Source organism: Chrysoperla carnea, chromosome 1, assembly GCF_905475395.1.
Source record: "Chrysoperla carnea chromosome 1, inChrCarn1.1, whole genome shotgun sequence".
NCBI classification, from domain to species: domain Eukaryota; kingdom Metazoa; phylum Arthropoda; class Insecta; order Neuroptera; family Chrysopidae; genus Chrysoperla; species Chrysoperla carnea.
Window position 1 is genome coordinate 126117735 of NC_058337.1, and position 26680 is coordinate 126144414.

General features: G+C 29.7%; 3 protein-coding genes across 6 annotated transcripts; 2 read left to right on the forward strand and 1 right to left on the reverse strand.

The window, feature by feature from the left end:
• Positions 1–136: 136 nt before the first annotated feature.
• Positions 137–5046, reverse strand: LOC123305185 (early nodulin-75-like). 3 transcript variants are annotated; one of them, XM_044886823.1, is made up of 3 exons: positions 4916–5046; positions 4555–4851; positions 137–703 (listed from the first exon to the last, which is right to left on the reverse strand). In XM_044886823.1, exons 1-3 carry the CDS (start codon positions 4932–4934, stop codon positions 210–212), a joined length of 810 nt encoding a protein of 269 aa, XP_044742758.1. In that variant the 5' UTR covers positions 4935–5046; the 3' UTR covers positions 137–209. The 3 variants fall into 3 exon arrangements, with proteins under 3 accessions (XP_044742758.1, XP_044742760.1, XP_044742759.1); XM_044886824.1 differs by lacking the exon at positions 137–703 and adding an exon at positions 4048–4437 and having other exon boundaries at positions 4471–4851; XM_044886825.1 differs by lacking the exons at positions 4555–4851; positions 4916–5046 and adding an exon at positions 927–1017 and having other exon boundaries at positions 137–862.
• An 8115-nt stretch (positions 5047–13161) lies between these two features.
• LOC123300359 lies at positions 13162–16449 on the forward strand. Its single transcript, XM_044882929.1, has 2 exons — positions 13162–13372; positions 15221–16449. The coding sequence occupies exons 1-2, from the start codon at positions 13345–13347 to the stop codon at positions 16363–16365; spliced, it is 1173 nt and encodes a 390-aa protein (XP_044738864.1). The 5' UTR covers positions 13162–13344; the 3' UTR covers positions 16366–16449.
• Positions 16450–22564: 6115 nt separating this feature from the next.
• LOC123305105 (ovoinhibitor-like) lies at positions 22565–25250 on the forward strand. 2 transcript variants are annotated; one of them, XM_044886722.1, is made up of 3 exons: positions 22565–22688; positions 22925–24685; positions 24866–25250. In XM_044886722.1, the coding sequence occupies exons 1-3, from the start codon at positions 22622–22624 to the stop codon at positions 25102–25104; spliced, it is 2067 nt and encodes a 688-aa protein (XP_044742657.1). In that variant the 5' UTR covers positions 22565–22621; the 3' UTR covers positions 25105–25250. The 2 variants fall into 2 exon arrangements, with proteins under 2 accessions (XP_044742657.1, XP_044742656.1); XM_044886721.1 differs by having other exon boundaries at positions 22925–25250.
• The last annotated feature ends 1430 nt before the right edge of the window (positions 25251–26680 follow it).

A 26680-nucleotide genomic window follows, 5' to 3' on the forward strand; every position in this document is an offset into this window, starting at 1 on the left:
CTGAAAAAACGACAAATGTTGCCAAATTTTCGGTTCAAAAGTGTTTGTCATTATAAATCCAACAATGTTCGCTTATAAAATATTTTCTACCATCGAATACAGTAAAATTAGAATTATTAATTGAAAAAACATAGACTTGGTAAATTGATTTTATTTATTGAGACATGAATGCTTTACGTACAATCATCATTGACATTTGAATTATTTCTTCAATTTAGAAATAAGGTAAGTTGTGCTTCTGCTGATTTTGGTTTGCCTGGTGGTTTATCTCCTGGTGGTTTACCTCCTGGTGGTTTACCCCCTGGTGGTTTACCTCCTGGTGGCTTACCTCCTGGTGGTTTACCATTTGGATGATGTTTTGGTTTTTTGGAATCATCTTCTGGTTTTTTTTCTTCTTTTATTTCATGTTCTTTCTTTTTGTGTTCCTTTAATTTTTCATGTTCTTTTTTTTCATGTTCACTTACTTCTTTTACTAGGCCTGGTGGTTTTGCGCCATGTGGTTTATTTCCTGGTGGTTTACCTCCTGGTGGTTTACCTCCTGGTGGTTTGCCTCCTGGTGGTTTACCTCCTGGTGGCTTACCACTTGGGTGATGTTTTGGTTTTTTGGAATCTTCTTCTGAATTTTCTTCTGATTTTTTATCTTCTTTCTTTTCATGTTCCTTTTTTTTATGCTCCTTTAATTTTTCTGCTTCTTCTTCTTTATGTGGTTTTTCTTCTTTTACTTTTTTGAATTCCTCAACTTTTTCCTTTGCATCCACAAGATGTTCTTCTCCTAGGAGTTGTGGCCCTTGAATTCCATGGTTGTTAAAATCCACTGGTGATGAAATTGTTGAATGGAGTAAGACTCCAAGGAGTAAGATAGCTGTAAACATATAATATATTTGAATATAATTAACTAAAAGTATAATATATTTAGAAATTCTTACCTAGATAGTTTCGACCCATTGTTTTACTAGTAATAAATATCTACTTCAGTAGTTGATTACTTCTAAATTCTGGATGTTGTTTATACTATTTATATCAAAATATCTTTTCAAATTACGACGTATTGTGAGAAAAACAAGTTCCAAAAAGCAAATAAATAACAATTGATTATTTGCTTTAATTGTATCTATTTAGGATTCAGTATTTTTTGGGACGGATTATTTATAAATTTTGGCATATAAACTATCCTATTTTTTAGCACCATTCATGAGAAGTGTGTTAGTTAATGTTTTATGGTTATAACAAGTGATATTTACAAAATTTGAAATACCTTCGACAAATTTGTCGGGTACGGAATCCTAAACTCGCACTTGAAACATAGCTAAGAACACTCTTCATTAAATTACCTTTCTAAATAATTCGAGATCCCGCGTATTTAGGATTTAAGCGAAGGGCATTGCATTTTCAATTGTAGATATTGGTCGTAAATCAGTATTTTCACGTGTTTTGTATGTCACGTGGTGTGCTTCAAAATCCAGGCCAGAATGTTTACTCTCAACTAGGGAACTATTATAATAAAACCGCCCAACGTGACCAAAGAAGTTTTAACCCGAGAAATTTAGCTTGGGTGTTAATAATAATAAACAAATACATGTCTTACAGCTTTTTAAATCTTATAGCTTCGCTTTATTGGCCTCGTTCTAATACCATATTTACATATTTTTTGAATTTTTCATAATATTTATTGAATCATAATATATTTTCATAATATTTATGGTTTTTTCTATAAATTCTCAATTTATAGCAAATATTTGTTCGGATAATATATGAATTCAATCTCATGGCTACTAACAAACTCAAAATTTTATAAGAAAATACATTAGACTAGTAAATTTCTTTGCGTTGACAATTGTTATTTTGAGTTATTTTTTTAGTATACAAATACAAGTTTATAGACAAAAACTGAAAAAATTATTCTTATGCACAGTTCTTTAATAATTTTTAAGAGGTTAAAGTTCATTATTAACCCGTTAGAACTCGCGTTTAGAATTTTTTGCTCACGCTCGATTTAAAATATTACTAACTTTTATTTTTCAAATATTTCCAAATCAGCATTTTAAATGTGTTTTCTATTAAATTATGAAAAATGTTAATTTAGTTAAATAGAAAAGTTTAAATTATAAAAAAAATAACAAATTTTTTTCCTTATTAACTGGTATTCTTTTCAATCTAAAATTTTGAATAGGCCTATTCATAAGATATACAATGGATATAAAAACTATTATAAATAATAAAAGGCAACGCCATACAATATTCTAAAGCGGTTTCCCACCCCAGTACTGATTCAGTTATCGGTCGTGAACCAGTGTTTTCAACGTGGCATGTATGTCACGTCGTATGTTGACCACAAAACTAGAATCTTTACCCTCTACTAGAAAACTATTAAAATAAAACGGCGAAAAGCGGTCATAGAAGTTTTAAGTTGAAAACTTCAGCTGGGCTGTTTCGTATTGAGTAATTAAATACCCTTAGTAGTCAAATATAAATAAAGCAATTGAAAGTTTCTTTTAACAAGAAAATTTAAATATTTAGATGATATGTTATAGCTTTTCAAATCTTACAGCTTCGCTATATAAGCCTCGTTCTAATACCACCATGTTTACAAACTTTTCAAGTTTGTCAAAATATTTATTGAGCCGGGTATTGGCTATAAATACTCAATTTATAGCAAACTATTGTGATACCCACCCGCTTCGCTGGGTTTAAAGGTAAAGATGGAAAAAGACCACCGTGTTTTAGCCTCCCACTTCTCTGGCTCTCCATAATCCGCTTTCTATAACACTCAAAATAATGGTAGGGATTGTTTTACACAGGTAATATATATGTGCGGTTTTCTATTTTTCAAAATGTAAAATAGTCATAATTCATTGAGCATATCAGAAAAGATGGCCATGATATGTTTTATATTGACTATTTTTACAGAAATCTGTAATTTATGGTAATGCCAAATTAAATTAAATTTTTATTTCTTTTAAATATATCTTTATAAATTATAGTTCATGTGTTATTCTGAAATATGAGCTATATTATTTAAAATCTATTCATTAGTTTTTGCGTGAAAGCGTAACAAATATACAAACAAACAGACAGGGATATTTGTCCCATTAATATATTTATTCAATTTCATGGTTACTTACGAGTACAAACTAAAAATTTTATATGAAGTTACGTTTGCCTTGTAAAGTTCTTTGTGTTGTTTTTTTGAGTTCTTCTCTTTGGATTCTTTTAGTATACAAATTTGTTAACAAAAATCGAAAAAATTTTCTAATTTTTAGGAGAATAAAGTTTTAATTTTCAAATATATCTCAGTAGATAAATTATTAATCGTAAATATTTCTTGAACTTTAATTCAAATTAAAATAATTGCGTGTTAATTGCTAACTCGTTAGTACTCGAGTTTTGAGCATTTTACTCACGCTCGATTTTAAACATAAAAAACTTCTTTTTTTTTAAATGGTATACGTGGTTTTGTCTGTCTTCATATAATTATATCTATTTTCGAATTTTTTTGATTTTTTATACCTATCTACATGTTTTTAAAAAGTTATTTTTTTCAAGTCCTTCACAAATTGTAGGATTTCCATAAGAACGATTGTATGGTAAATGTGTAAGGCAGAAACTTTCGATAGTTTAATATAAGTCGTACTTAGTAAATTAAAAAAAAACTTGTGGTAGAAATACAGTGAAATTTGTTAAAACGAACTTAATTATTTATATTATTTCTCTGCTCCAATATTTTCACGTATTCAAACTACTTGTAAAGAGTTTATTTACAAAGAAATGTATATAAAATTATGTAGAGGTTATGATTTACACATATGCAGAACCCGTGAACTAAAGATAAACGAACTCGCGACTAAAGATAAACGAACGACTTGCGCGAGTGCGGACGAGTTAAAAAACTCACAATGGTTGTTTATAAAAACTCCAAAAACGAAAAATTTTGCCAATTTTCGGTTCAAAAGTGTTCGTCATTATAAATTCACCAGTGTTAGTTTATAAAATATTTTCGACAATCGAATACAGTTAAATATAAGAATTGTTAATTAAAAAAACAGAGACTTGAATGCTAAATTATTTTTATTTATGTACTCATAAATGCTGTTGTATACATCATTTATATTTGAGTTCTTCAATTTTTTTCAATTTAGAAATTGTTTACTTCAACGTTAACTACAACTTTGGGTGCTGGTCTTGGGCCTGGTGGTTTGGGACCTGGTGGTTTTGGGCCTGATGGTTTACCACCTGGTGGTTTACCTCCTGGTGGTTTGCCTCCTGGTGGTTTGCCTCCTGGTGGTTTACCTCCTGGTGGTTTACCTCCTGGTGGTTTACCTCCTGGTGGTCTACCTCCTGGTGGTTTACCTCCTGGTGGCTTACCTCCTGGTGGTTTACCACTTGGATGATGCTTTGGCTTTTTGGAATCTTCTTCTGAATCTTCTTTTGAATTTTCTTCTGATTTTTTATCTTCTTTCTTTTCATGTTCTTTTGAATTTTCATCTGATTTTTTATCTTCTTTCTTTTCATGTTCTTTTGAGTTTTCATCTGATTTTTTATCTTCTTTCTTTTCATGTTCCTTTTTTTTATGCTCCTTCAATTTTTCTGCTTCTTCTTTTTTATGTTCTTTTTCATCTTTTACTTTTTTGGATTCATCAACCTTTTCCTTTGCATCCACAGGCTGTTCTTCTCCTTGGGGTCCTTGATTGTTTTGTTCGTTGTTATCATTAGGTTGTTGTTCTTGAACTGCATGATTGTTATCTTTTTGTTCATTATTGTTCTCAGGTTGTTGTGGCCCTTGAATTCCTTGGTTGTTAATATCCACTGGTGATGAAATTGTTGAATGGAGTAAGACTCCAAGGAGTAAGATAGCTGTAAAAATATAACATGTTTGAGTATATCTAACTTAAAGTATAATATATTTAGAAATTCTTACCAAGATAATTTCGACCCATGTTTTTAGTAGTTATCAATATCACTTTCAGTAATTGATTACCTTTAAAATTTTGGAAATGGGATATATTATTTATACCCAATTGACTATTGAAATTACGACGTAAAACTAAAAAAACAAGTTCCCAAAGCAAATAAATAACACTTGATCACATATTCGACTTTTTTTTTTACTTGACTTAACTTAAAATAGAAAATTATTTAGGATTCAGTAGGTTTTTAGACGGTTGTATATATTTTTTGCCATATAAATCAGCTTATTATCTTTGCCTCATAGATTAATTAAAGTTTGCTAATGTTTGCCAATTTAAAATCCTTTGGGCCAATTTATTTTAAATATATTCAAACGAGTTGTTCAAATAGTTTTTATAAGGGGTAAGTTTCGTATTGATACTAACGCGATATTTTAGTCACAGGCAATAAACCACTGAATAGAAGTTATTACGTTTATTTTACTGTTGATGTAAATTTTACAAGTAAATATTAATTCAGTTAACGATTTTAATACTTAAATTAAGAAAATAAATAATGAATTCCCTGAAAATGAAAGTATAGCCAGTAAATTTTCTTCAACTAAAAATGATTATACCTCTAATTATTTTCTTAAATTCATTTTATTCTGAATTTTGAATGAGTTTCAATTTGAATGAATGGGAAATGAAAAATGTTAAAATGTAGTTAAAGAGTAAAATTTGTTGAATAAAAAATTACCAATGTTTTTCTACAGAGTAACTGGCGTCCTTTCCGATACAAAATTTTGAATGTGCTTGAGTACTATTGTCACCCGTTTTCGAATCGAGTCGATATATTTGTGGCTCACTCTTATCGCGCTCACGAGTGCGCTCATTGTCAATATTTAAGCAGCTAGAGCGCTCGTCGAGGTTGTTTATAGAGCTCTTAAAACATACATAAAACACAATGAGTAACGTAAGCCACAGCTCAAGATTTTTAAAGAATACGTACGCCCAAAAATAGCTCACATACAAATTGGAAGTCATATAGTTAGGACTTTCAACAAGGGGTGTTATTACTTTTACCCAAACGAAGCGGTGAATTTATTGCGTAATTATCCGTCATAACTTTCAAGCCAAGAAAACAAAATATCGCCGCAAAAATCTCATCTTAAAGTTTTGGAAAATAACATTTAACAAAAAAAAAGAAGGTTGAATTTATTCATTTTAAGTTACTACCTTTGGTAGTTTTATAGTTATTAGAATTTGGATAAAGTTTGGATAAAAGTCTTAATATTTTATAATTTTATTTTATTAAGCTCGCTCGAGTTCGACCTACCACCATATTCATACATTTTCTATGTTTATCAAAATGTTTATAGAATATGGTTAATTTGAATTTTAAATATTAATGTCAATATACAGCAAATATTTGACCGGATACATTATTTATTCAATCTCATGGCTACTAACAAACTCAAAAGTGTATACTAAATTAGGTTTAACTTTGATCATATTGAGTGCTTTGCGTTGAAAATTGTTTGAGTAATTTTTTTAATACAAAAATTTTTAAGTGTACCTATACAAAAAGAAGATATCGAAAATCAAAAAAATGATTTTATTCAGTAATTTTTAAGAAGGTAAAGTTTTAATTTTGAAATATATCTTAGAATGTAGGTAAATGATTAAAAGTAAATATTTTCATGAAAAATAACTTCGAATGAAAATGCCCAAGCCATTGTTTTGAAAATACTACAAAAATTAATATTTTTGTTTTAAACATAATATATTTTTATGTTTTTGATAATTTATATTTTGTCGGTCAAATATCTTAAAAGACAGTCATTGACAAAAAAAGACGTAAAAATGATTGGAATTTAGAAAGTCAAAGGAGGGTTAAAAAAATTTACGTGATTCAAACTTTCTTTTTGTTTTTCATACTTTTAGTTTTGTCAATGACTTTTAAAAATGTTAAAAATTATTTAAACAATCGGTCTCCTTAAATTTGACAGTCGGGTTGCAGTTATTGTCTCAAACTTCTTTATCAAATTTACCTTTATCAATCCTTCCAAAGGGAATAAAAAATCGTAGAAATTCTACTTCATTATGCGTCCAGAGAAATCTGTATAAAAATGTTGATGGTCACGGGATAAGCCAGGGCAATATTTCTTGGGTGATGACTGCATCGATATTTTAATAGCTGTCAAATATATCATCTATATGTCGTTTGGAACCAAGACAAGATCTCATTATCCCAATCAGGGGGAGTTATTGAAATAATATTATAATTTTTTTCCGTGTATTTTCCCGAACCTAGATATTTTTAGGGATTATCGGGTTTCATGTTACAAAAACATTTTTTAAAACAGTTTTCAAAAAAAAGAGTAAAAGAACTGTTTCTCTTTCAGATAAAGTCTTAATTTTTTATTCTACTGATAATATTATTTACATTTTGTTTTCCAAAATTGTGGCTTTAAAGAAATATTCTATTAAAAAAAAACATATTTTTAGTTTATAGTTTAGAAAAAATTTACGATCAATAGGCTGTTGTGAAGGCTAAACATTTTTTTAATTAAACATAACAAATTTAGTATTTTTTTAAACAATATTATAATCAATTTTGTTCACAGGGACCACTTTTTACAAAAATCCATCCAGCATCTTTATTTTGACATTTTTCTAAATTAAATAAACATGGATTATGAAATGTTTGTTTTTCACCAGCTTTATTTTTTCCACAAGTAGGTTCGAATTGCCGCTGACAATTTGGTCTGCAAGCAGATGTTTCATCACAATTAATATTTGTAAATTCATTTGTAAGAATTAAAATAGCTGAAATAAAAAAAATTAAAATTAAAATAATTATATCTTTTTTTAAATTAGAACTGGCCAACATCAAATCATACATGTGGAAAATTGTGTGATTTTGATTTTTGAAACGTAGATAGATCGAAATATTGCAACCTTTATTACATAAAAAAAATTGTGGTCAAACATCGATTTCGAATGTTGAAATTATATAACTAACCGGCTGTATAGACCTGAAACATTGCCATGGGTAATTTTTTTTTAAAGATTGGAATTAATTATTTAAAAAAAATGTATTGACTTGGATTCCTTTCAATCGGAGACGTTCCGCATGAGAAACGGACACTTTAATCACAAGACCATGTTCTCTTTACGAAAACTTTTAATATTTCGAGATAAATTATTATAAAACCTAGCCCGGAGCCCCCGTCTATCGAACCAAAGTTCCATATAAGCATCGAAGTTCCAATAAAATTTAATATGTTGCTGCTTACAAAATTGTAATACAATACAGCCGACTAATGACATATTTATATGCAAAATTACCTACTAATTTTGTTGCATTCCAAGATCAAAATTTTACCCTATTTTTCCCTTTTTATTGTCTTCGATTAAAAACTTGAGAAAAGTTTACACATGTTTGAATATATCACACCTTTCTAGCTCACATGGACCTCACCATGGTACGTACAGAATAATCTCGAATAAAATTAACACGTAAAATTATTGAATTATTATTGACAATTTAATAAAAAAAAAAATAATTGCGCGGCATAAATAAATTGAAAAAATACATTTCAGCCTCAATAATATTGCGTATATTTTAACAACACCGATAATTAGTATGAATCTGCTTGCCTAATCACCGATTTTTTTAATCACAAGAAAAAAATAATAATAATAAATATCATACCAAATAAGAACACAGATAATTGCAATAAATTCGCCATTATTTCTATTGCGCTGTTTTAATTACTCTTATTTATTATTAGATATTATTTATCAATAATAATTTGTGATTTCTTTTTGATATTTGAAATTGCATCGGAAAATCCAATGTTATTTATATACAATCAGTGTTGAACTCAAGGTTTCTTAATAAATCGTCAAACGTAAGGGGGAAATTTTTATTCTTTAAATTGCTTATTTAAATACAAATAGAATCTTTAGACTTTACTTATTTTGCTCATTAAAAGATTTGCATCATTATGTCCTTGATATAAAATAGGCCTAAGGCAACGTTAGTAAAAACTATAGATTAATTCAATGAAAAATTATTATTTCCTATTCGCACCGAGCGTGAGTTTTATAGGAGGCGTTTCCATGTTAATGATACACTACTTTAATTATAGAATTGTATGGATGCATATATAAATTGTATGGATTGCATTTATGGCTTTCATTGAAAATTTAATATAATTGTCTCACAAATTTAAGGAAATAATTCTGATAATTTACATTTGAAAAATAATATTTGTGCAATTTGATTTCTTATTTTCACAATTTTTTATGAATTAAGTTTAATTAATTAGTGTTTTTCAATAATTTTAATTTGACATTTTCTATAACATTAACATGTTAAGAATTGCAAATTAGTCATAACAGCCTACTTTATCGCCAAAATTTTTCATTAGAAGCGCTGGCATCGATTTTATTATCCCCACCATGACTACGCACACAACGAATATTAGTTTTTAACGATTTAACAGTGAATGTGATCGACAAGTTCTTTATGCCATTTATATGATTATGGAGAGCTCATAGTCAGCTCCATGAATGAGAATTGGTAGCTGATTATTACTACAGCACCTCCAAATTGAACTGGAGAATTGAAAATTTATTTGAAAGTAGACTTAATGTTATGAAAGTGTCTTTTGGTAGTTTTCATTAGGCAGTCATACATACCCGCCTTCCTCCCCTTTAACTTCATACCACCCCCTTCCTATTAATTGCTCTATCCCATTTTGTGATATATTTTACACAATGCATGTGTTTAAAATTCCTAATTCAACAAACAGGAAGATACTCACTAGTGACGTCAAACGTAGGTATCGCCATAGAGAGATTATATATAAAACTTTGTTTTGCTTAAAAGGAGATGGGCAAGCTTTGAATGCAATCTTTGATTGCTTATAACTTCTTCGTTTTATAATCAATTTTAATTTCACTTTCAAATTTTGTCATGGTTATTAGGTCTATAGTTTTTATGAATAATACGGCCAGTTCGACATCGGGACTATCCCCTCTTGATTTGAATAAATAAAACGTTATTGGAACTCTTTTATACTCTACTAAGAATTTACAATTCCTATTGTGAATTGCCCTTTGATTAACCCGACTTTGTTTTTAATTTTGATAACAGTTCAGGTTATCAGTTTTGGTGACTATCTTTTCCACTTATTGTATAAAACATTTTTTATTACTGATATACTGCTTGCTTACAATTCTTAGAAAGATGTTGTATTTCTGCACTTCTTAGGAAAATAAAATGTCTATCATAAAACTTTTTTTTCAAAATTTAAATGACAAAGTAATGAAAGTGTGTCTAAATTATGGTCCCCTGAAAAGAGTAAAATAATAACACTACTTAAAACATTATTTTTGTTTTCAGCATAAATTTAAAATGATTTAATCTCTGATTATTAAGTCATATTTTATGCATAATAAATGTAATTAAACTTTTATACCCTGTGTATATGAAATATATAAGAAGCTTGACCAATTTTAGTTCCAATTTTGTAACGTTTAGAAATATCGATAATACGAACAAAATTTAGGTGTATAGGTGTTCATAAAATCAGCTAATCAATCCATTTCCGTTTGTCCGTCCATTTCCGTTTTTGTACGCGTAGCCCTCTATCTGTCCATCCGTCTGCCCGTAAACAAAATAACACGATAACTCAAAAACGCAAACACTATAATAATATTTAACTTCCGAAGATAACAATTAATGTAACTGATCAGCGGTTTATTTCTAAAGAGTGTATTTCTTAATAAGGAAAAGTTAAAAGTTTTCTTGATACACTTTTTTACTAAGAATTGAATAAATTAAAATATGAAAAATAAACTGGATTTTTTACATTTTTTTTTTTTTTTTTTTTTTTTTGTATATAAAAAATTTACAAAAAAACAATTAACAACATAGTCTAGGATATATTAAATCATATTATTTGTCAATTTTTCATTCCAATGTGGATGGCTTTTTCTAAACCCTTTTTGAAAAATCAATGCTTACAAGATTATCATTATCAGAATTAAAAAAAAAAAAATATCTAAACTGGCTGAAGAGTATTATTGTTGGAACAAGAAAAGATAAAGATTGAATCTCGCTTAAAGCTGACGAGAGACATAAAAGAGGGTACATATTCTTACCTTGGCTTGCCTCGTGCCAATAATAGTTCAATCTAAAAATACTACAGCAAAGTGTAAAAAGTTTAAGCAAATCGGAGATAAGGTGTTGTTGCTGTCAAACACTACGTTGTTTCAAACACTTCCGTTCACCAGTTTTGCCCTCAAATCACATTGATAACCCGGAACATGGGTTTTTGTTTACCTCTCTTGAAGATCAGAAAGAAAAATGTTTCCCAAAGTTTTCTATAAAGCTACATGCCAATAAATCTTATACTATGTATACAAAAATAATAATAATGTTGTGATAACCTTTTATTAAAACTGTCAAAAATACCCCCACCAAAAACGTCAAAAATATTTCCATAGATTTCCCATAATATTCAATTTGCTCTATTAAAATTTAAAAATTCCCCGTATACATGAAATTTCCGCAAATAATTAATTAAAAAACAAACTTCCATAAACCAAATCATTAGTACTCCGTACCAAAACTTGGTTCACTTGAATGTTGAACAATCATTTAAGTATCACAAGTGTTTAGTTTATTTTCCGAAGATACAAAAAAAAATCTTCGCTCATATTACATACATACGTCAGAACGGTTATTTTCCACAGAGAGGGAAAGAGGAAATTAAATAAGTAAAAATTAAAAAAAAGTTTCTGCTCCGTGTCAAATACTTCCCCTAACAACCGCACAAATATTATGTAATGCTGCCAGACATATCCCTTCCCTTTCCTCTTAAAATCAATCAAACCATGTTACCCTTTTTCGGACATTTGGGAGGAGAGGGGGGGAAATGTCTGCCAGTAGTATGTAACGTTTGTACGATCATAAGGGAGCTTATTTGATAAGGGACAGTATTTTTCTCAATTTTTACTAATTTTAGTTTCCCCGCTTTTCATTATATCACAAAAATGGCCACCCTGCCATATATATATATATATGTCCTATGAGAGCAAATGCTCCACATCGGCTCAGGAGCTTATTTACCACGCGGTATAAAGGAAAGGTTCATGGACTTTTTTTACGTGCCATATCCTAGTATATTTATATCATTCAGTCTATAGTCTATATCGATTTCTTCAACGATTTTTGAAATACCTATGTGAGTGAGGTTTTTGCTTCTGCATAAAATAAATAAAGCATTCATACTTAATATCTTTTTTTATCTACGTGTGTGTATCTAAGTAGTGCCAATGTACTTTGAAAATTTTGATGACATAATTTTGAAGAACATTAAAATAAAAAAGCTTTTGACTGTCGATAAAAAGCGAGTAAAGTCCTGTTACCTAGGGAAATCTAAAATTATGTTCTAAGAAACACTTTGTCTCGCAAGTTCTAATTTCAGTGAAATAGTAAATCATAATAATTAACTGATAGTCATTCAAAGTTTTTTCTTGGAATGATACTAAAGAGTAAAGGTGGGCAATAAGAATGGATTAACATATTTACAGTTAATTTTCATATTATCATATTTACAGTTATTTACATTTTCATATTTGCATTTATTTACTCTAAAGTTTTGGAAAGCTGGTGTTAATACAAGGACATTTTTGTTTCCGGTACAATTGATTGAGAAGTTCAGCGTTTTCAGCTGCTGTAAGAAGTTAGACCTGAAAAAATGATCTTGGTAACGTGGCTATAGGGACATTTGTTCTTAGAATTAAGAGGTAAGGCAAAAACTTTTAGTTTAAGTAATCCTGCTTTTGAAAACAGAAAATTTTAAAAGTACAGAATTTTTGAATCAAGTGAATAAAAAACCTGACGGCAAACAAAGCGAAACCGGGGTACTCACTTGTACCGCGAAAATCTGACGCCATGGTGCTTAAACTTAATTTTACATAAAGGCACATAATTTTCAACATGATTCCTGGCGGGTTATATCCGAAATGATTTTATTTGCGTAATAGAACAGCCTTAATGAAAAGTTTACTATGTTAATAAGGACTGAAAATAATATGAAGAAATTGTATTTATGATTAATACATACATGCTTGAACTGTTTAGCAATATGAAACAGCTGACCTTATTTCCCAGAATTACTCTTTATATACAGATCATAAATTTTGATAAGGAAAAAACTCAAGTGTTTATTTAATTTCTTTTTTAGAGTAGCAATATCATTTGAATAAAAAGATTGAAACAAATAAGTGGTTCATTTCATTCCCTATATATAGTGGTATTTCAACGCTGTATGACTTAATCAGTGATTCATGACACAAAAGTGAGTGTCTTCATTGATTCCCAGTGTCGTTAGGTCGATTAATTTGTGCGTACAACTGGTCATTATTCAGCATAAAAATGGAATTATTAATTAAATTTTTACTTGGTAAGTTAATTTGCGTAAAATTATAAGTAAAAAATAGTTTAAAATTTTAAACTATTTTTAACTGTTTGCTAAAAGAATAGGCATCTTAAATGAGCAGAGTTATCTGCACAAATAATTCAGTAAAATATTCTTGCTAAGATATCTTTAAAATGATCTTCCAAAAATTACAAAAGGCATATATAAAATTATCCCACAAATAAGTATCTACTGACACACCGTTTCTGTACAATTCCTTTCACGTATTTAAGGACGTTCTTTTTCCAACGTATTTTGCTATGTGCGTTCATAGAACACTACGGAAAATTAAAATTAATAGAAAGAAAAATATTTTTGAAATTCTGTTTAACGATGTTCCAGCATGGTATTTGCAGTTTCTATGTTAAAGCAATGGTACAATTTTTTTTTCGACAGAATTTAACGAAAAATTAAATTTAAGAATTTAATAATGCTTACTATTAATTCCCAAAGTTTCAGAAATTTTGACCGTTTAAAATGGGAAATAATTATGCCAACGTCCCAATTTCGATCAATTTACGTCAAAATTAATATATCTCGAAAGTGAAAATTAATTTCTAAATTTCTTTTTTAGAATTTTATTGTATAAACATTTTTTTCTACTTTTTCTTCAATATATAATAATATCATAAAAAATAGTTGGAGAGACCGGACATTTTACATGCTTTAAATGGAACATGACCCTCAAAATCGCGAACTTTGTCTTTAAATATCTCGCGATCTAAACGGTCAAAAATTATGAAATTTTAGGAATTCATAAATAAAGCTATTATAAACCCGAGAAAAAAAATTCGGCCAAATCTGTCGAAAAGTGATTTCATGCTGGTACTACCTTAAAGTTCAAATATTTATTAACTGGTAAAATTTTTAAGTATAGTTATAAATATTATTTTTGAGAAATATTGATCTATATCTTCCATTTAGTCCCATTTTAAACTTAGTTTTTTGTCAATTTTTAAATTTGAAGTTTAACGAAATTAATTCGATAACAGTATTATTTTCAAATAAATATCATTAAAGATCCTAAAAAGTTTTATATTATCATAATTTGTACATCAACAAGTCTCATGAATGTAAGAACATTTTTGTACGGTTTTTGATATCTTAAACTGAAATATTCTAGTTATACCACTTTTATTCAACCGGAATTTGGTGAAAGCTTCAAATTACATGCTTTACTGAACCAAAAAACCTGACTGCGTTAAAAAAACCTGAAAAGAAATAAACAAGTGCAATTGTTTACATAGCGACTTTAGTTAGCAGTCGGGATCCATCAAAATCCAAACCGGCTCAAATTTTCCCAATAATGGTTCCAGTCTTTAAAAGTTGCTATGTAAACTACTGGACTTGTTTTTTCTTTTCAGTTCCTAGTTAACAGTTTTAGTTAGGATTTTCAAAAACCTATTGAATGATACCCCCACTTTACACGGTTTATCGACTTTCATTTTTTTCCTTTTCACAATATGACGCCTGGTGGTTGCTATATTTAATTTTCAAGACTTCCATATCTTCAGTGCCCCTCTCCAAGTTTAGACAAAACGATTGAGGTAAGAATCTTCGAAATCGGACCATGCGTTTGGCTTCTACTGTGTTACAAAGGATCGTACATACATAGACTGATAAACACATTACCACTACTTTGCGATGCGCACTCGGGTAAAAAGTCTGTTGTTTTAACTTATAATTTTCATTGCGTGCATTTAATGACATCTTGTTTTTCTGAAAATAACGTCGAAAATCAAATCCATGCCTTTGTGGTGCATCGAAAATCAATGCCTGCATATCGGTTAATTTTAAGACTAAAAATTAATAATACTAAATTTTTGTTTTCAGGTGTATGTCTTTTCACTATTGCTGAAAGTGGATTGACAAGAAGTACACGTTGCAATACAGATTGCTCCGATGAATATAAGCCTGTTTGTGGTCAAGACAGAAAATACGAACCTCGAACATTTAAAAATTTATGTTTGTATGAATTAGAAAAATGCCGAAGTTCATATAGCCGCTGGAATTTAATTAATGAAAATGGAGAATGTGTGTATGAAAAAGTCACCGATCCAGATCCCGAATGCCAAGAAGATTACAGAAATTGTAACATCCACATACAAAATCCAATCTGTGGTCAAAATGAAAAGGGCGAATACAAAGAATTCAAAAATATTTGTTTATTTAAACGTAATCAATGTGACAAAGAACACACAGATAATTGGGAAATTTATAAAAAGGGATCATGTCCAAACGGTTTAGCTACTCAAGCTCCTCCGAGAAAACATCATTGTCCGAACAATTGTTCCGAAGAATTCGAACCAATTTGTGGCCTTTTACCAGATACAAACGAGATACGTGTATTCAATAATAAATGTTTTTATGATCAAATCCTCTGTGAAAATTCGAATTGGAAGATAATGGATGACCAAGAATGTAAGCAATTTATGTCCAATGGTGATCAACCAATTTGTGGCGAATCGAATGGAAAACAAAAGAATTTCAAAAATTATGCAACATTTTTATTGAAACAGACTGTTGATCCAAATGGTAATTGGAAAGTTGTAAATAATGGAAAATGTGCGCGGTCATCTTCACCCAATTGTTTTAGTAAATGTACAAAACTTTTTCGTCCAATCTGTACCATCGACAATGAGGGCAATCTAAAACAATTTCCTAACATGTGTTCTTATATCTATAATAACTGTATTGATCCGTCAAAAGGTTTGACTATGTATCGAAAAGGAACTTGTCCTAATGAACGATCTAAGCGGCGCGTCTTTTTACATGACGAACGATTACCACTGTCATGTTTTGGTGTTTGCAGTTTTCAATACGCTCCATTCTGTGCAATAAGTAGCGCTGGACAATTACGAACATTTGTTAATGAATGCGAACACGATTTCGAAGTTTGTAACAATCGTGATTGTGTGTGGAAGAAAATGCATGATGGACCATGTTCTGAACTTTTCGAATCATCGAATAATATTTAAAATGATAATTCTAGATAAAATGGAATTGTTTAAAAATGACTATTACTTCGAAAAATCCATTAGGTATTGAAGCAGAATAAAACTGATAAGTAACAACTACTGATAGAAGAAAAAGCGTTGGGAAACAGAAGCCAATAATTTCTCGAAAGTTGGTTAAAACTTTGGAAGACTCATTCATAAACAATTTCCAAAAATAATTGCCTAAAAAGACTGGTTATATTTCATTATATACATTTATATTTATTGTTTATAATATTTTTGTAATATTTTCTGATTTATTTAAATAAATATTTAGTTTAATTTTTCAAATAATCCAGTAATTTGTTTTGTTTTCGTATGTGGTTAGCCTTGATTTTATGACGTAATTTATGACGAAGTATTTAGTTTTTATTAATAATAGAAAACATTCATTACATCAGATAGTAATAGGAATTTAATAATTTTTCTAGTAAAAATAGTAAACAAAAGAAATGATAAGGTTTTTAGATAATTTAAAATTGTTTAATGAATCATACATGATGCATAATGCATGATGACAATATTATATTTTTGACAATTCTGAGAAAGATTACCATAAATTGAAAATGGTAAAGATATCGTTACCTTAATATTTTAAAATTAAAATTATCTGTTAAGAGAAGTTGATCAAGAAAAACATCAAATTTGGCACAATATAGCTAAATAACATGTGCAAAATCATACAACGAGCAGAGCATATACAATAGACGGAATAAGGTCGAACTTCACCCAACTGATATCCAAATGAGTCATAATTTTTATGAAATTTTAACGAACACGTCTATCATAGAATTTCTATGGAAAAGTGTTCTTTATTGTCGTATTTAAATTATCTTTCTTCTGATACCAATTTCGATTTGTTTACAAATCCGTGTATTTCTGTTCATACTATATGAACAGGTTAATCAATATAGACAACTACACCGATCTGTTAACCGATCGAAATTGGTATAAGAAGAAAGATAATATAATTACGAAAAAAATGACTTGATTAAAATTAAAAATTGGCATGAACACTTTTCGATAGAAAAACTATGATAGGCAAGTTTATAAATCAAAAAAATTTCATAAAAACTATGTCTCATCTGGTTATCAGATGGGTGAAGATCGACCTTTTACCGTCTCTTAGACTTGTAGGTAAGAATCAAATAGAGATGCCACAGCGCAAAATTAGAACAACCTGTTTTGAGGCCTGATTGCTGATTGTTTGATGCCCGTTATATTACATCATTGATAAGAGCTTGAGGGGCCAAAAATCATTCTTGATATTTTAAACTGAGCATGTCCAGCTTTTACAAATAGTTATGTATATGAGTGACTCATAAGCAAAATTATTTTCTTCTTTTTAATACAATAAAGACTTGCCCCTAAAAAAATTTTTTTTTTTAAGTTTTTACTGTTCTTAATTTTAGGGATGGTTCAATTAATATCAGGAAAACTGAAATGATTATAATACTAGGAAAGATTATTTTCAATTATCGCTATCACGATTTTTAAAATCATTTTTAAACTTATACAAATCCAGTGCTTCAATGAAGCATCTACTTATTTAGTGCTGCTTGTGAGTTGCCCTGCCCATTTATTTCGCTATTTTTTCGGGGGGTTATTTCAGCTATAACTTGGTGGATGTCAGCTTTAAAAACCTCCAAAGTTGCAGGTTTCAAGCCCTACAATAAAAAATCGAATGGCGTATTCTTGATTGAACGCACGTCACGATGATACACACGTTTGATCACATCTCCAACGCTTTTACAGTTTCATCGAACTTTTGTACATTGATGCGAATTGTTCACCAGGGCGTTTTACTTATCACTATTTCTTTTTTAGAGAGTGGGGTCTAAGTATGTAAAATAAAGGTAGATAAATATATTTCCTCTTGCAAGTTTAATTCACTTATCAAGGCCACCGTATATGCGCAAGACTCAAGTACAGGCAACCTCCGAAAGCGTTGAGGCACTAATGTAATATCCTTCCATTGTAGAAATATTGTCGCTCATTTTCATATAAGCAGTTAATTTCATTATTCAATTTATTTAAAATATTTATTACCAACAAAATATAACTAATTCGTTTTTGCCATTGCGCCATTAAATTTGCAAAAAATAATTTCAAAGATTAGTTATCAAAAAAACAATTGTAAAATTAAATTTGGCGTTTAATTTTTTTAAATTACTACATAAAATCTGCGTAGTAAATTGGCAATGATTATATATATTTTCAAGGGCATACTTATCTAAAGAATTTTTAAATTAATTTTCCGAAAAAGAAAGGAAAGTTACACACACCTAGTTTAATTATTGAAAGCAATTATCCACATCAAAAATAAACTCAAGAATAATTTTTAGGGTTAAAACTACTCTAGGAAACTATTGTTACTGAAATCTGCAGAGACAATAAATTTGTTCCTATTTATTTTTTAATTTTCCATTTGAGAAAATCGACAAAATCACAAACAAATTTTCCCAATTGATTCCTATCGTTTACGTGCTAAATTTCAAGTTTGAAATTTTTAGTAGCTATAACAAGGACATGCTATGCTTTTCAAAATTTTCATATAACTTCCACAATTTCGTGGAAAACGACTTTTAATCTCATGATGTTAGAAATACCTTAAATACCGTACCGTTCTTTAATTATTCGTATACGGAGGTGAAACTTAATAAGACACTTCAATCAAACACTTCTAATTTCGGAAAATTTTGAAAAAAAATAATATGATCTTTTTTGATAATAAGTGCAAAGTCAATGAATAAATAAGGACATCAATACACTATTTCATAATTAATCGAATCGAATTAATCTTCTTAAAAGTTTCAAGTATTTTGAATTTTATCCTAAGTGGTTCATTGCCAAACAATATATGAATTGTAAATTGATTATGATTTCTTCTAGGTGCGGACTAATCTTAGATCATATAAAATGATTATTGTCTGGTTCTTATCAATTTATCAATATTATTGTTGCAAGCTTATTGTACCAACTTGATTTTCCTGCATCAATGAAGAAGTATTTTTCAACATACGACGTTTGACACAAAATTTCCCTCCAAGATCCTAGCCTAGAAGTAATAATTGAAGTCTCTGGCTGCCGATTCATTTATCTACCTATTTTTTTCTCACCATAAAGTTAAGGCTATTTTAGAGTTTAATGATAAATAATCCTGGAAATTATGATTTTTGAGATATGGATAATGATAGTTAGCCTACGGCAAAAGCACTGAGAGTCTTTCATTATATTACCATGGAAGGAGACTTTAGGCAATAAGATTCATAAAAATGATATTTTCATCCGCTATTTTTAATGATGGAATTTTGCTGTTGTAAAGTTATAAAAAAATTTGAGGTATGACTAATCATTTCCCCTTATTCGATTGTGGGATAGTAAAAATAAATTTTTGAATTGAGCATGATTTATTTATTTTTGACGTATCTGTGCGTTTTACATTTTTTTCTGCAATAAAAAATTTTGCCATTATGATTTTATGTTTAAACTAGCAGATACCCGCTTTGCTAGAAAATTTCTACTTTAAAAACAAATATTATCACGTAATAGCCCTCACTTATCCTCCCTTTTGGTCACAATTTTATGGATTTTAATTTTTTGGTGGGAAACTCTAATTTTTTTGAAAATGAAGTTTTGAATGATACTCGCTGACATTGTAACTTTTATAGGTCCAATCATAAAATTAACCTGATTTTTATACTTTTTGGATCGAAATAACCCCATCCACTGAGTTTCATCAAATTCCAAAACAAAAATTTTTTTCGATTTTCTCGATTTTTTCAAAGGGGTACCCCTTAAAAAATCGAAAAAAATTTTTTAATCTCCAATTTCGATAAAACTCAGTATATAAGGTAATTTTGACCCAAAAAGTATAAAAATCGGATGGATTTGATGACTGGTCGAATATTTTTTGAGATACGGATTAAAATCGATCAAATATTGCGATCAAACTCGATTCACAGGAAAACGCCGAGGACAAACGATTATAGCTTCGTTTTGACTATTTGTGCATAGAAACACAACTAGAAAAAGTTTTGTTGTTGCTATGTGATATAATAACTGATAATTGATTGAAAATTATCATTTGAACCATAATTTTAAAATAAATAATTTGAAAGCAAACTATAAACACAAATCCGTAAACATATTAATTAACATAAACAATTAGGTTTTTTCATCAACTACATAATTCTGAAGTGTTCTTCCAAAGTACGTTTTAATTACTAGGCACTGATTTTATTGTTTTCACATAATGTTAAATTAAATAATCTTAATAAAGTTATCTTATGTGAAAGTTTATTAACATTAAAGATTTAAAAACTGATTGCATAGAATTCTATATTTTAATAAACAGATTTTTGAATCCTTGATCTAAATTTAAGTATTTATTATCATCCTAATTTGTGCCCTAACTTCTTTTATTACAGCAAGTAATGAATAATTATTATTGTTAACTTTTTTACCGTTATATAGCACACCGAAGATCAATTATACCCAAGTAAATTCGCCATAGTAACTGATTCTAGCGCTATCTGGTGGTAGAAAATAGAATCTGTCTATGACAAGTCAAATTTCTAGAATTTTTGCATTGTGGCACATCACATAGTTTAAATAATTATTTTTATTTTATTACACTCATTATCAAAATATAAATAAACAATTCAATCATAGTCATGCATAAATTTGACTTGTCATAAACAGCTTCTATTTTCTACCACTAGACAGCGCTAGAATCAGTTCCCATGGCGAATAAGCGCTTTGTTCATTAAAAATGATCCATTTGTCTGGAAATGGGGAACATAGTTACCCCTTTTAAAAATCAATTAGTTCAAGATGAAATGAATTTTCGCTTACTAGACCTTATGTAAGAATTATTAATTATTATGGTCCTGATTTCCCTAAGAAAAATCCATTTATGTACTAAATATTTTTCTCATAAATTGCAATGAAAATTCTTTCTTTGGATAATTAGGACGATAAACTATAGAAATGCGGTTTATATCTAAGTTGGACGAATTTTGATAATACAAAAATATGATAGCAAAACTATTCATAAGGGGAGTTTTTCCTTAATACAAAATTGTTCTTCCCATAAAAAATACCACCAAATTTGAAGTCATTAAAAAACTCCTGATGTTTCCTGAAGGATCTACCAAAACCCCTATATATTAGAAGGTTACTCTTAACTATTTAAAAAAATTTCCTGTCGGTATCACCATTACCTAACTCTATACGTATTTTGAAAACAAATTATTTACTTTTTATTTATTATTTAGCAATAACGACCACTTATTTTTCTTATGTTTACGATCGTTTCGGCTTGTTTAGCCATTTTCAAAAAAATATTTCATATTTAATATTTAAATATTTTAAGTTATGCTAAGTCTTATGAGTCGATAATTTATAAGCTAAAATTAAATTGTAATTTTTTTTTTTTAAATAAAAAAATTTTTCTAAAAACCATGCATACAATTTTTTTGTCAACCCCTCCACTTCTGATTTATTCAAATTTTTCAATTTTTACTATCGTAAACCAACAACTTGATGAAATTATATTACTGCAGCCTAATTTTCCATCCCTGGAGACGTATAAAAAATAGCATTAAAAATATTTAAAAAAAAAAATGCCACTTGTGAATGGAAAATGAATTATCCATTAATGCATGACAAGTTTCGTATCATACCAAACTAGTGACGTTACTTTTTTTACCAATTTACTCTCTGTGATATTAATTTCTGTGACGTCAAGAAGTTTCACACCAAAACAACTTTGAAAAAAGGAAAATATATTATTTTTTCGTAAGTTTCTAATGAGAACTCGTAATTAATGTAATAATTACAACCAATACTGACAATAACCATTACAAATTATGCTAATAATTGAAAACGCCTTTGGTAATTCAAGCCATAAAAATTTTTAAGAAAAATTACAAACGCTTTTGGAATAAATGCTACATTTGTAATAATAAATGTAACCGATTATGGCAATAAATGGTGTTTTAAAAAACATTTTCCCAAAATATTTTTAATAGAAGATTCTTCAGTTTTCATTCAGATAAATAAAAAAATTATTGTATTAAATCCATTGAAGATAAGATTTGAAAAAACAAATGTACTAACTATTGATTAATTTTTTATTTGAAGTGGTATCATTTTTTTAGTATAAAAAGGACTGAAACACAACGATCATTAATCAGTACCGCTTTCCCAACACTGGTAAGTCAAATTGATTCAAATGATCGCTACGTTAACGGCCAAAAAACAACAAACAAAAATGAATCTATTCGTGAAATTCATCATTGGTAAGTAAAATTATATTTTCCATTTGTATTATCATTCATAAACTTTTTAAGAATTCAGTGTTTCAGCCTACATTTTGAGAAACGATAAAATTTGTCACCTTAAAGTCTGGTGAAACACATTTCATTTTATTTAAAAATTCTTCACTCTTTTTTATTGGCATTCGTTAAACATTATAAACAGCTTGAGCGAAAATATTTTTTCTTGAGATTTATTCTATTTTTCTTTGTTTTTTCAGCTAATTTAGCTGTTTGTCTAGTACAATCAGCAGTTGTACATGAAAAATGTAACATGATATGTACAAAAGAATATAATCCAGTCTGTGGATTAGATAACACTGGAAACTCCAAAACATTTAGCAACAAATGCACTTTCGAATATGAACAATGTGAAAACCGTGGCGCAGAATGGCGTTTAATTGCCGAATCTGAATGTGATAATACAAAAACAACAACATGTACTGACTTCTGTACAATGGAATACCGACCAGTATGTGGTATGGACAATACTGGACGTAGAGTCACATTCGGAAATAAATGCATTTTTGAATCCGAACAATGTAACAACAGAGGTGCTGACTGGAAACTTACCACGGAATCTGCTTGTGAAGATCAACAACAAGATTCAATTGAGGAATGTGCAACATTCTGTCCATTAATCTACCAACCCGTTTGTGGTATGGATAACACAGGCAACCGAAAAACATTTGGGAATGAATGCCACTTCAAACAACAACAATGTAATAACCGTGGCTCTGAATGGCGAATTGTCAAACAAGATACATGTGAATCCGACGTACAATCAAAAACATCCGAAGTTTGCCCAGCTTTCTGTACTTTAGAGTATATGCCAGTTTGTGGTATGGATAACACAGGCAATCAAAGAACATTTGGAAACAAATGTACCTTCGAAGTTGAACAATGTAACAATCGTGGAGCTGAATGGAAAATAATTCAACATTCTGAATGCACTTACGTTGACTCAGTTGTATCAACCTGCAGTAAACCTTGCACACGTGAATACAAACCAGTTTGTGGATTAGATAACACAGGTAACAAACAATTGTTTTCCAACAAATGCATGTTTGAAAACGAACAATGCGAAAACCGTGGTGCTGAATGGAGAATGGTTAGCTTATTAAAATGTATAGAACAAAGTACCAATGATGATCTTGAATGTCCACAAATTTGCCCATTAAGCTATCGCCCACTTTGTGCTATGGACAATACTGGTAATACAAAAACATTTAGCAACGAATGTTACTTCAAAGCTGAACAATGTGAAAATCGTGGTGCTGAATGGAGAGTTATTAATAATCAAGATTGCCGTCTCCGATCTGCTCCAAAAACTGAATGTCCAAAGAAATGCACACGTGAATACATGCCAGTATGTGGTGTTGACAACACAGGAAACTTCAGAACCTTCAACAATGAATGTGAATTCAAAACTGAAGAATGTGAAAACCGTGGTGCCGAATGGAAACTTGTTGCTAAACAAGATTGTCGTTTACGCGAAACTGATGACCAACAATGCCCATTAGTTTGCCCACTTTTGCTTTCTCCAGTTTGTGGAATGGACAACACAGGCAACCAACGCACATTTGATAACGAATGCGTATTTAAAAAGGAACAATGTGAAAATCGTGGTGCTGAATGGAGAATAGTTAGCAATCAAGATTGCCGTCTTAGACGATCTGTACGTTCAGTCTCAAAAGCTGAATGTCCTAAAGTATGCCCACTTTTACTTTCTCCAGTATGTGGTATGGACAACACCGGTAACATGAGAACATTCGACAACGAATGTGAATTCAAAAAAGAAGAATGCGAAAACCGTGGTGCTGAATGGAAACTTGTTGCTAAACAAGATTGTCGTTTACGCGAAGCTGATGACCAACAATGCCCATCAGTTTGCCCACTTTTACTCTCACCAGTTTGCGGAATGGACAACACAGGCAATCAACGCACATTTGATAACGAATGTGTGTTCAAAAAAGAACAATGTGATAATCGTGGTGCCGAATGGAGAATAGTCAGCAATCAAGATTGCCGTCTTAGACAAACAGTTTCAAAGGCTGCATGCCCAAAGGTCTGCCCACTTTTACTTTCTCCAGTATGTGGTATGGACAACACTGGTAACTTGAAAACTTTCAGTAACGAATGTGAATTCAAGAAAGAAGAATGTGAAAACCGTGGTGCTGAATGGAGAATAATCGCTAACCAAGATTGTCGCTTACGATCAAATGCTGATGAACAATGTCCCATGATGTGCCCAATGATTCTCGCTCCAGTTTGTGGTATGGATAATACTGGAAACTTCAAAACTTTCAGCAATGAATGTTTCTTCAAAAGCACACAATGCGAAAATCGTGGCGCTGAATGGAGAATTGTTTCTCAACAAGATTGCCGGCTAAGAAATTGAAATACAACTTAAATTTTTTTGATTTTTTTTTTTAATTTGAGCAAATATTTAGTACCTACCTGTTTCTAAGAAATATTTAGTACATTATATAGAACATATGTTTTTGTAATAATAATACACGGAAATAAAAAATTTGTCTCAATGAACTCATAGATTATTATTATTTATTATACCTTTACCATTTCTACACAATTAATGAATTAGTTGTGAATTTAATTTAACTGTACAAAAATATATATATATATATATATATATATATATATATATATATATATAACACAAAGCTTCTCCTAATAAATAACTCCTAATTTTTTTCGGAAACAATTTTCGAATAATTAGTCACTGAAATATTTTGCAGTGAAATCTTGATACCTTCATTTTTACCCTTACTTGCATGGTTAAAGTTCAACTATTTCAGTATTTGAATGGATTTTTTTTTAATCCCACTAGTTTTGGCTCTTATTTTTCATTTTCCGTGGTAGATATTCGTTAATACTAGCTCTTATTCCAAATGTGGAGACCACGATGTTGCATTTTTGAAGTTTATGGAAGATACGTTAAATTAAACCAAATTTTTGAAAACAATGACCCAAAATTAGTGAGATTACATAATTGATTGATTCCAATTGGATAAAGTTTGCGTGTGGTAGAGAAATATAAAATTTTTTGGATTTTATGACGTCATAAAGTTCAAAATATCAATTTGTTGGATATTTTGGACAAATGTTGTCGTAATTGAATGCATTTTTTTTTGAAACCCATTAATTTAAGGTCATATTTTTCATTTATCGTGGTAAGTATTTGTTTATGTTAGCCGTTATACTAAATGTGAAGACCACGATGTTGCATTTTCGAAATTTATTGAACATACGTAAAATTTGACCAATTCCTTGAAAAGAATGACCCAAAATTAGTGGGATTACATACTTGATTGATCCAAATTGGATGAAATTTGCGTGTGGTGGAGAAATATAAAACTTTTTGGATTTTATGACGTCATAAAGTTCAAAAAATCACGTTGTTCTATATTTTGGCCCAATGTTATTGTTTTTGAAACTCACTAATTTTGGATCATATTTTTCATTTTTGTGGTAGTTATTTGTTTGTGCTGGCCCTAATTTATTGAAAATTCGTTTAATTTGATCAAATATTGAAAAAGGCTGCATCAAGGCTTCATAAAAAAAAAATGAAATGTCCAGTCAGGTCAAAGAAGACACGGTTATTCAAGTTGACGAGACAGATTGCTATTCTAGAGGACAGAAAAATACCTAAAAACAATATTTTAGTATATGTAACTTGTCTCCGGCAATGTTCACCTTAAAGTCACAAGCATTAGAAACTTTGCTCGTCCCAAAGTTCTTTAGATTTTGGAAAAACTGTTTTGAACAAAATTTGTACAAAAATTGTTCGTTATTTAAAGTTCTGCACTATCTTTAACAGATTGCAATTGTTACAGAAAAACTGTAAAAGAAATATAGAAGAAACAGAAAAATTGGCTTGTAACAAACCGTTACAAGAGATAAAACTTTTAATACCACTTGGACACTATTATTTTCTTGAGTAAATATCAAAGCAA

What these genes read in the sequence shown, in the direction of transcription:
- LOC123305185 (XM_044886823.1), bottom strand. An exon ending in GGAGCATAAAAAAAAGGAAC is followed by an intron (nt 704 to 4,554) that starts ATGAAAAGAAAG and finishes AAGAAAAACCAC; the next exon opens with ATAAAGAAGAAGAAGCAGAA.
- LOC123300359 (XM_044882929.1), top strand. Translation starts at nt 13,345, where the DNA reads ATGGAATTATTAATTAAATTTTTACTTG. An exon ending in ATTAATTAAATTTTTACTTG is followed by an intron (nt 13,373 to 15,220) that starts GTAAGTTAATTT and finishes TTTTGTTTTCAG; the next exon opens with GTGTATGTCTTTTCACTATT.
- LOC123305105 (XM_044886721.1), top strand. Translation starts at nt 22,622, where the DNA reads ATGATCGCTACGTTAACGGCCAAAAAACAACAAACAAAAATGAATCTA. An exon ending in ATTCGTGAAATTCATCATTG is followed by an intron (nt 22,689 to 22,924) that starts GTAAGTAAAATT and finishes TTGTTTTTTCAG; the next exon opens with CTAATTTAGCTGTTTGTCTA.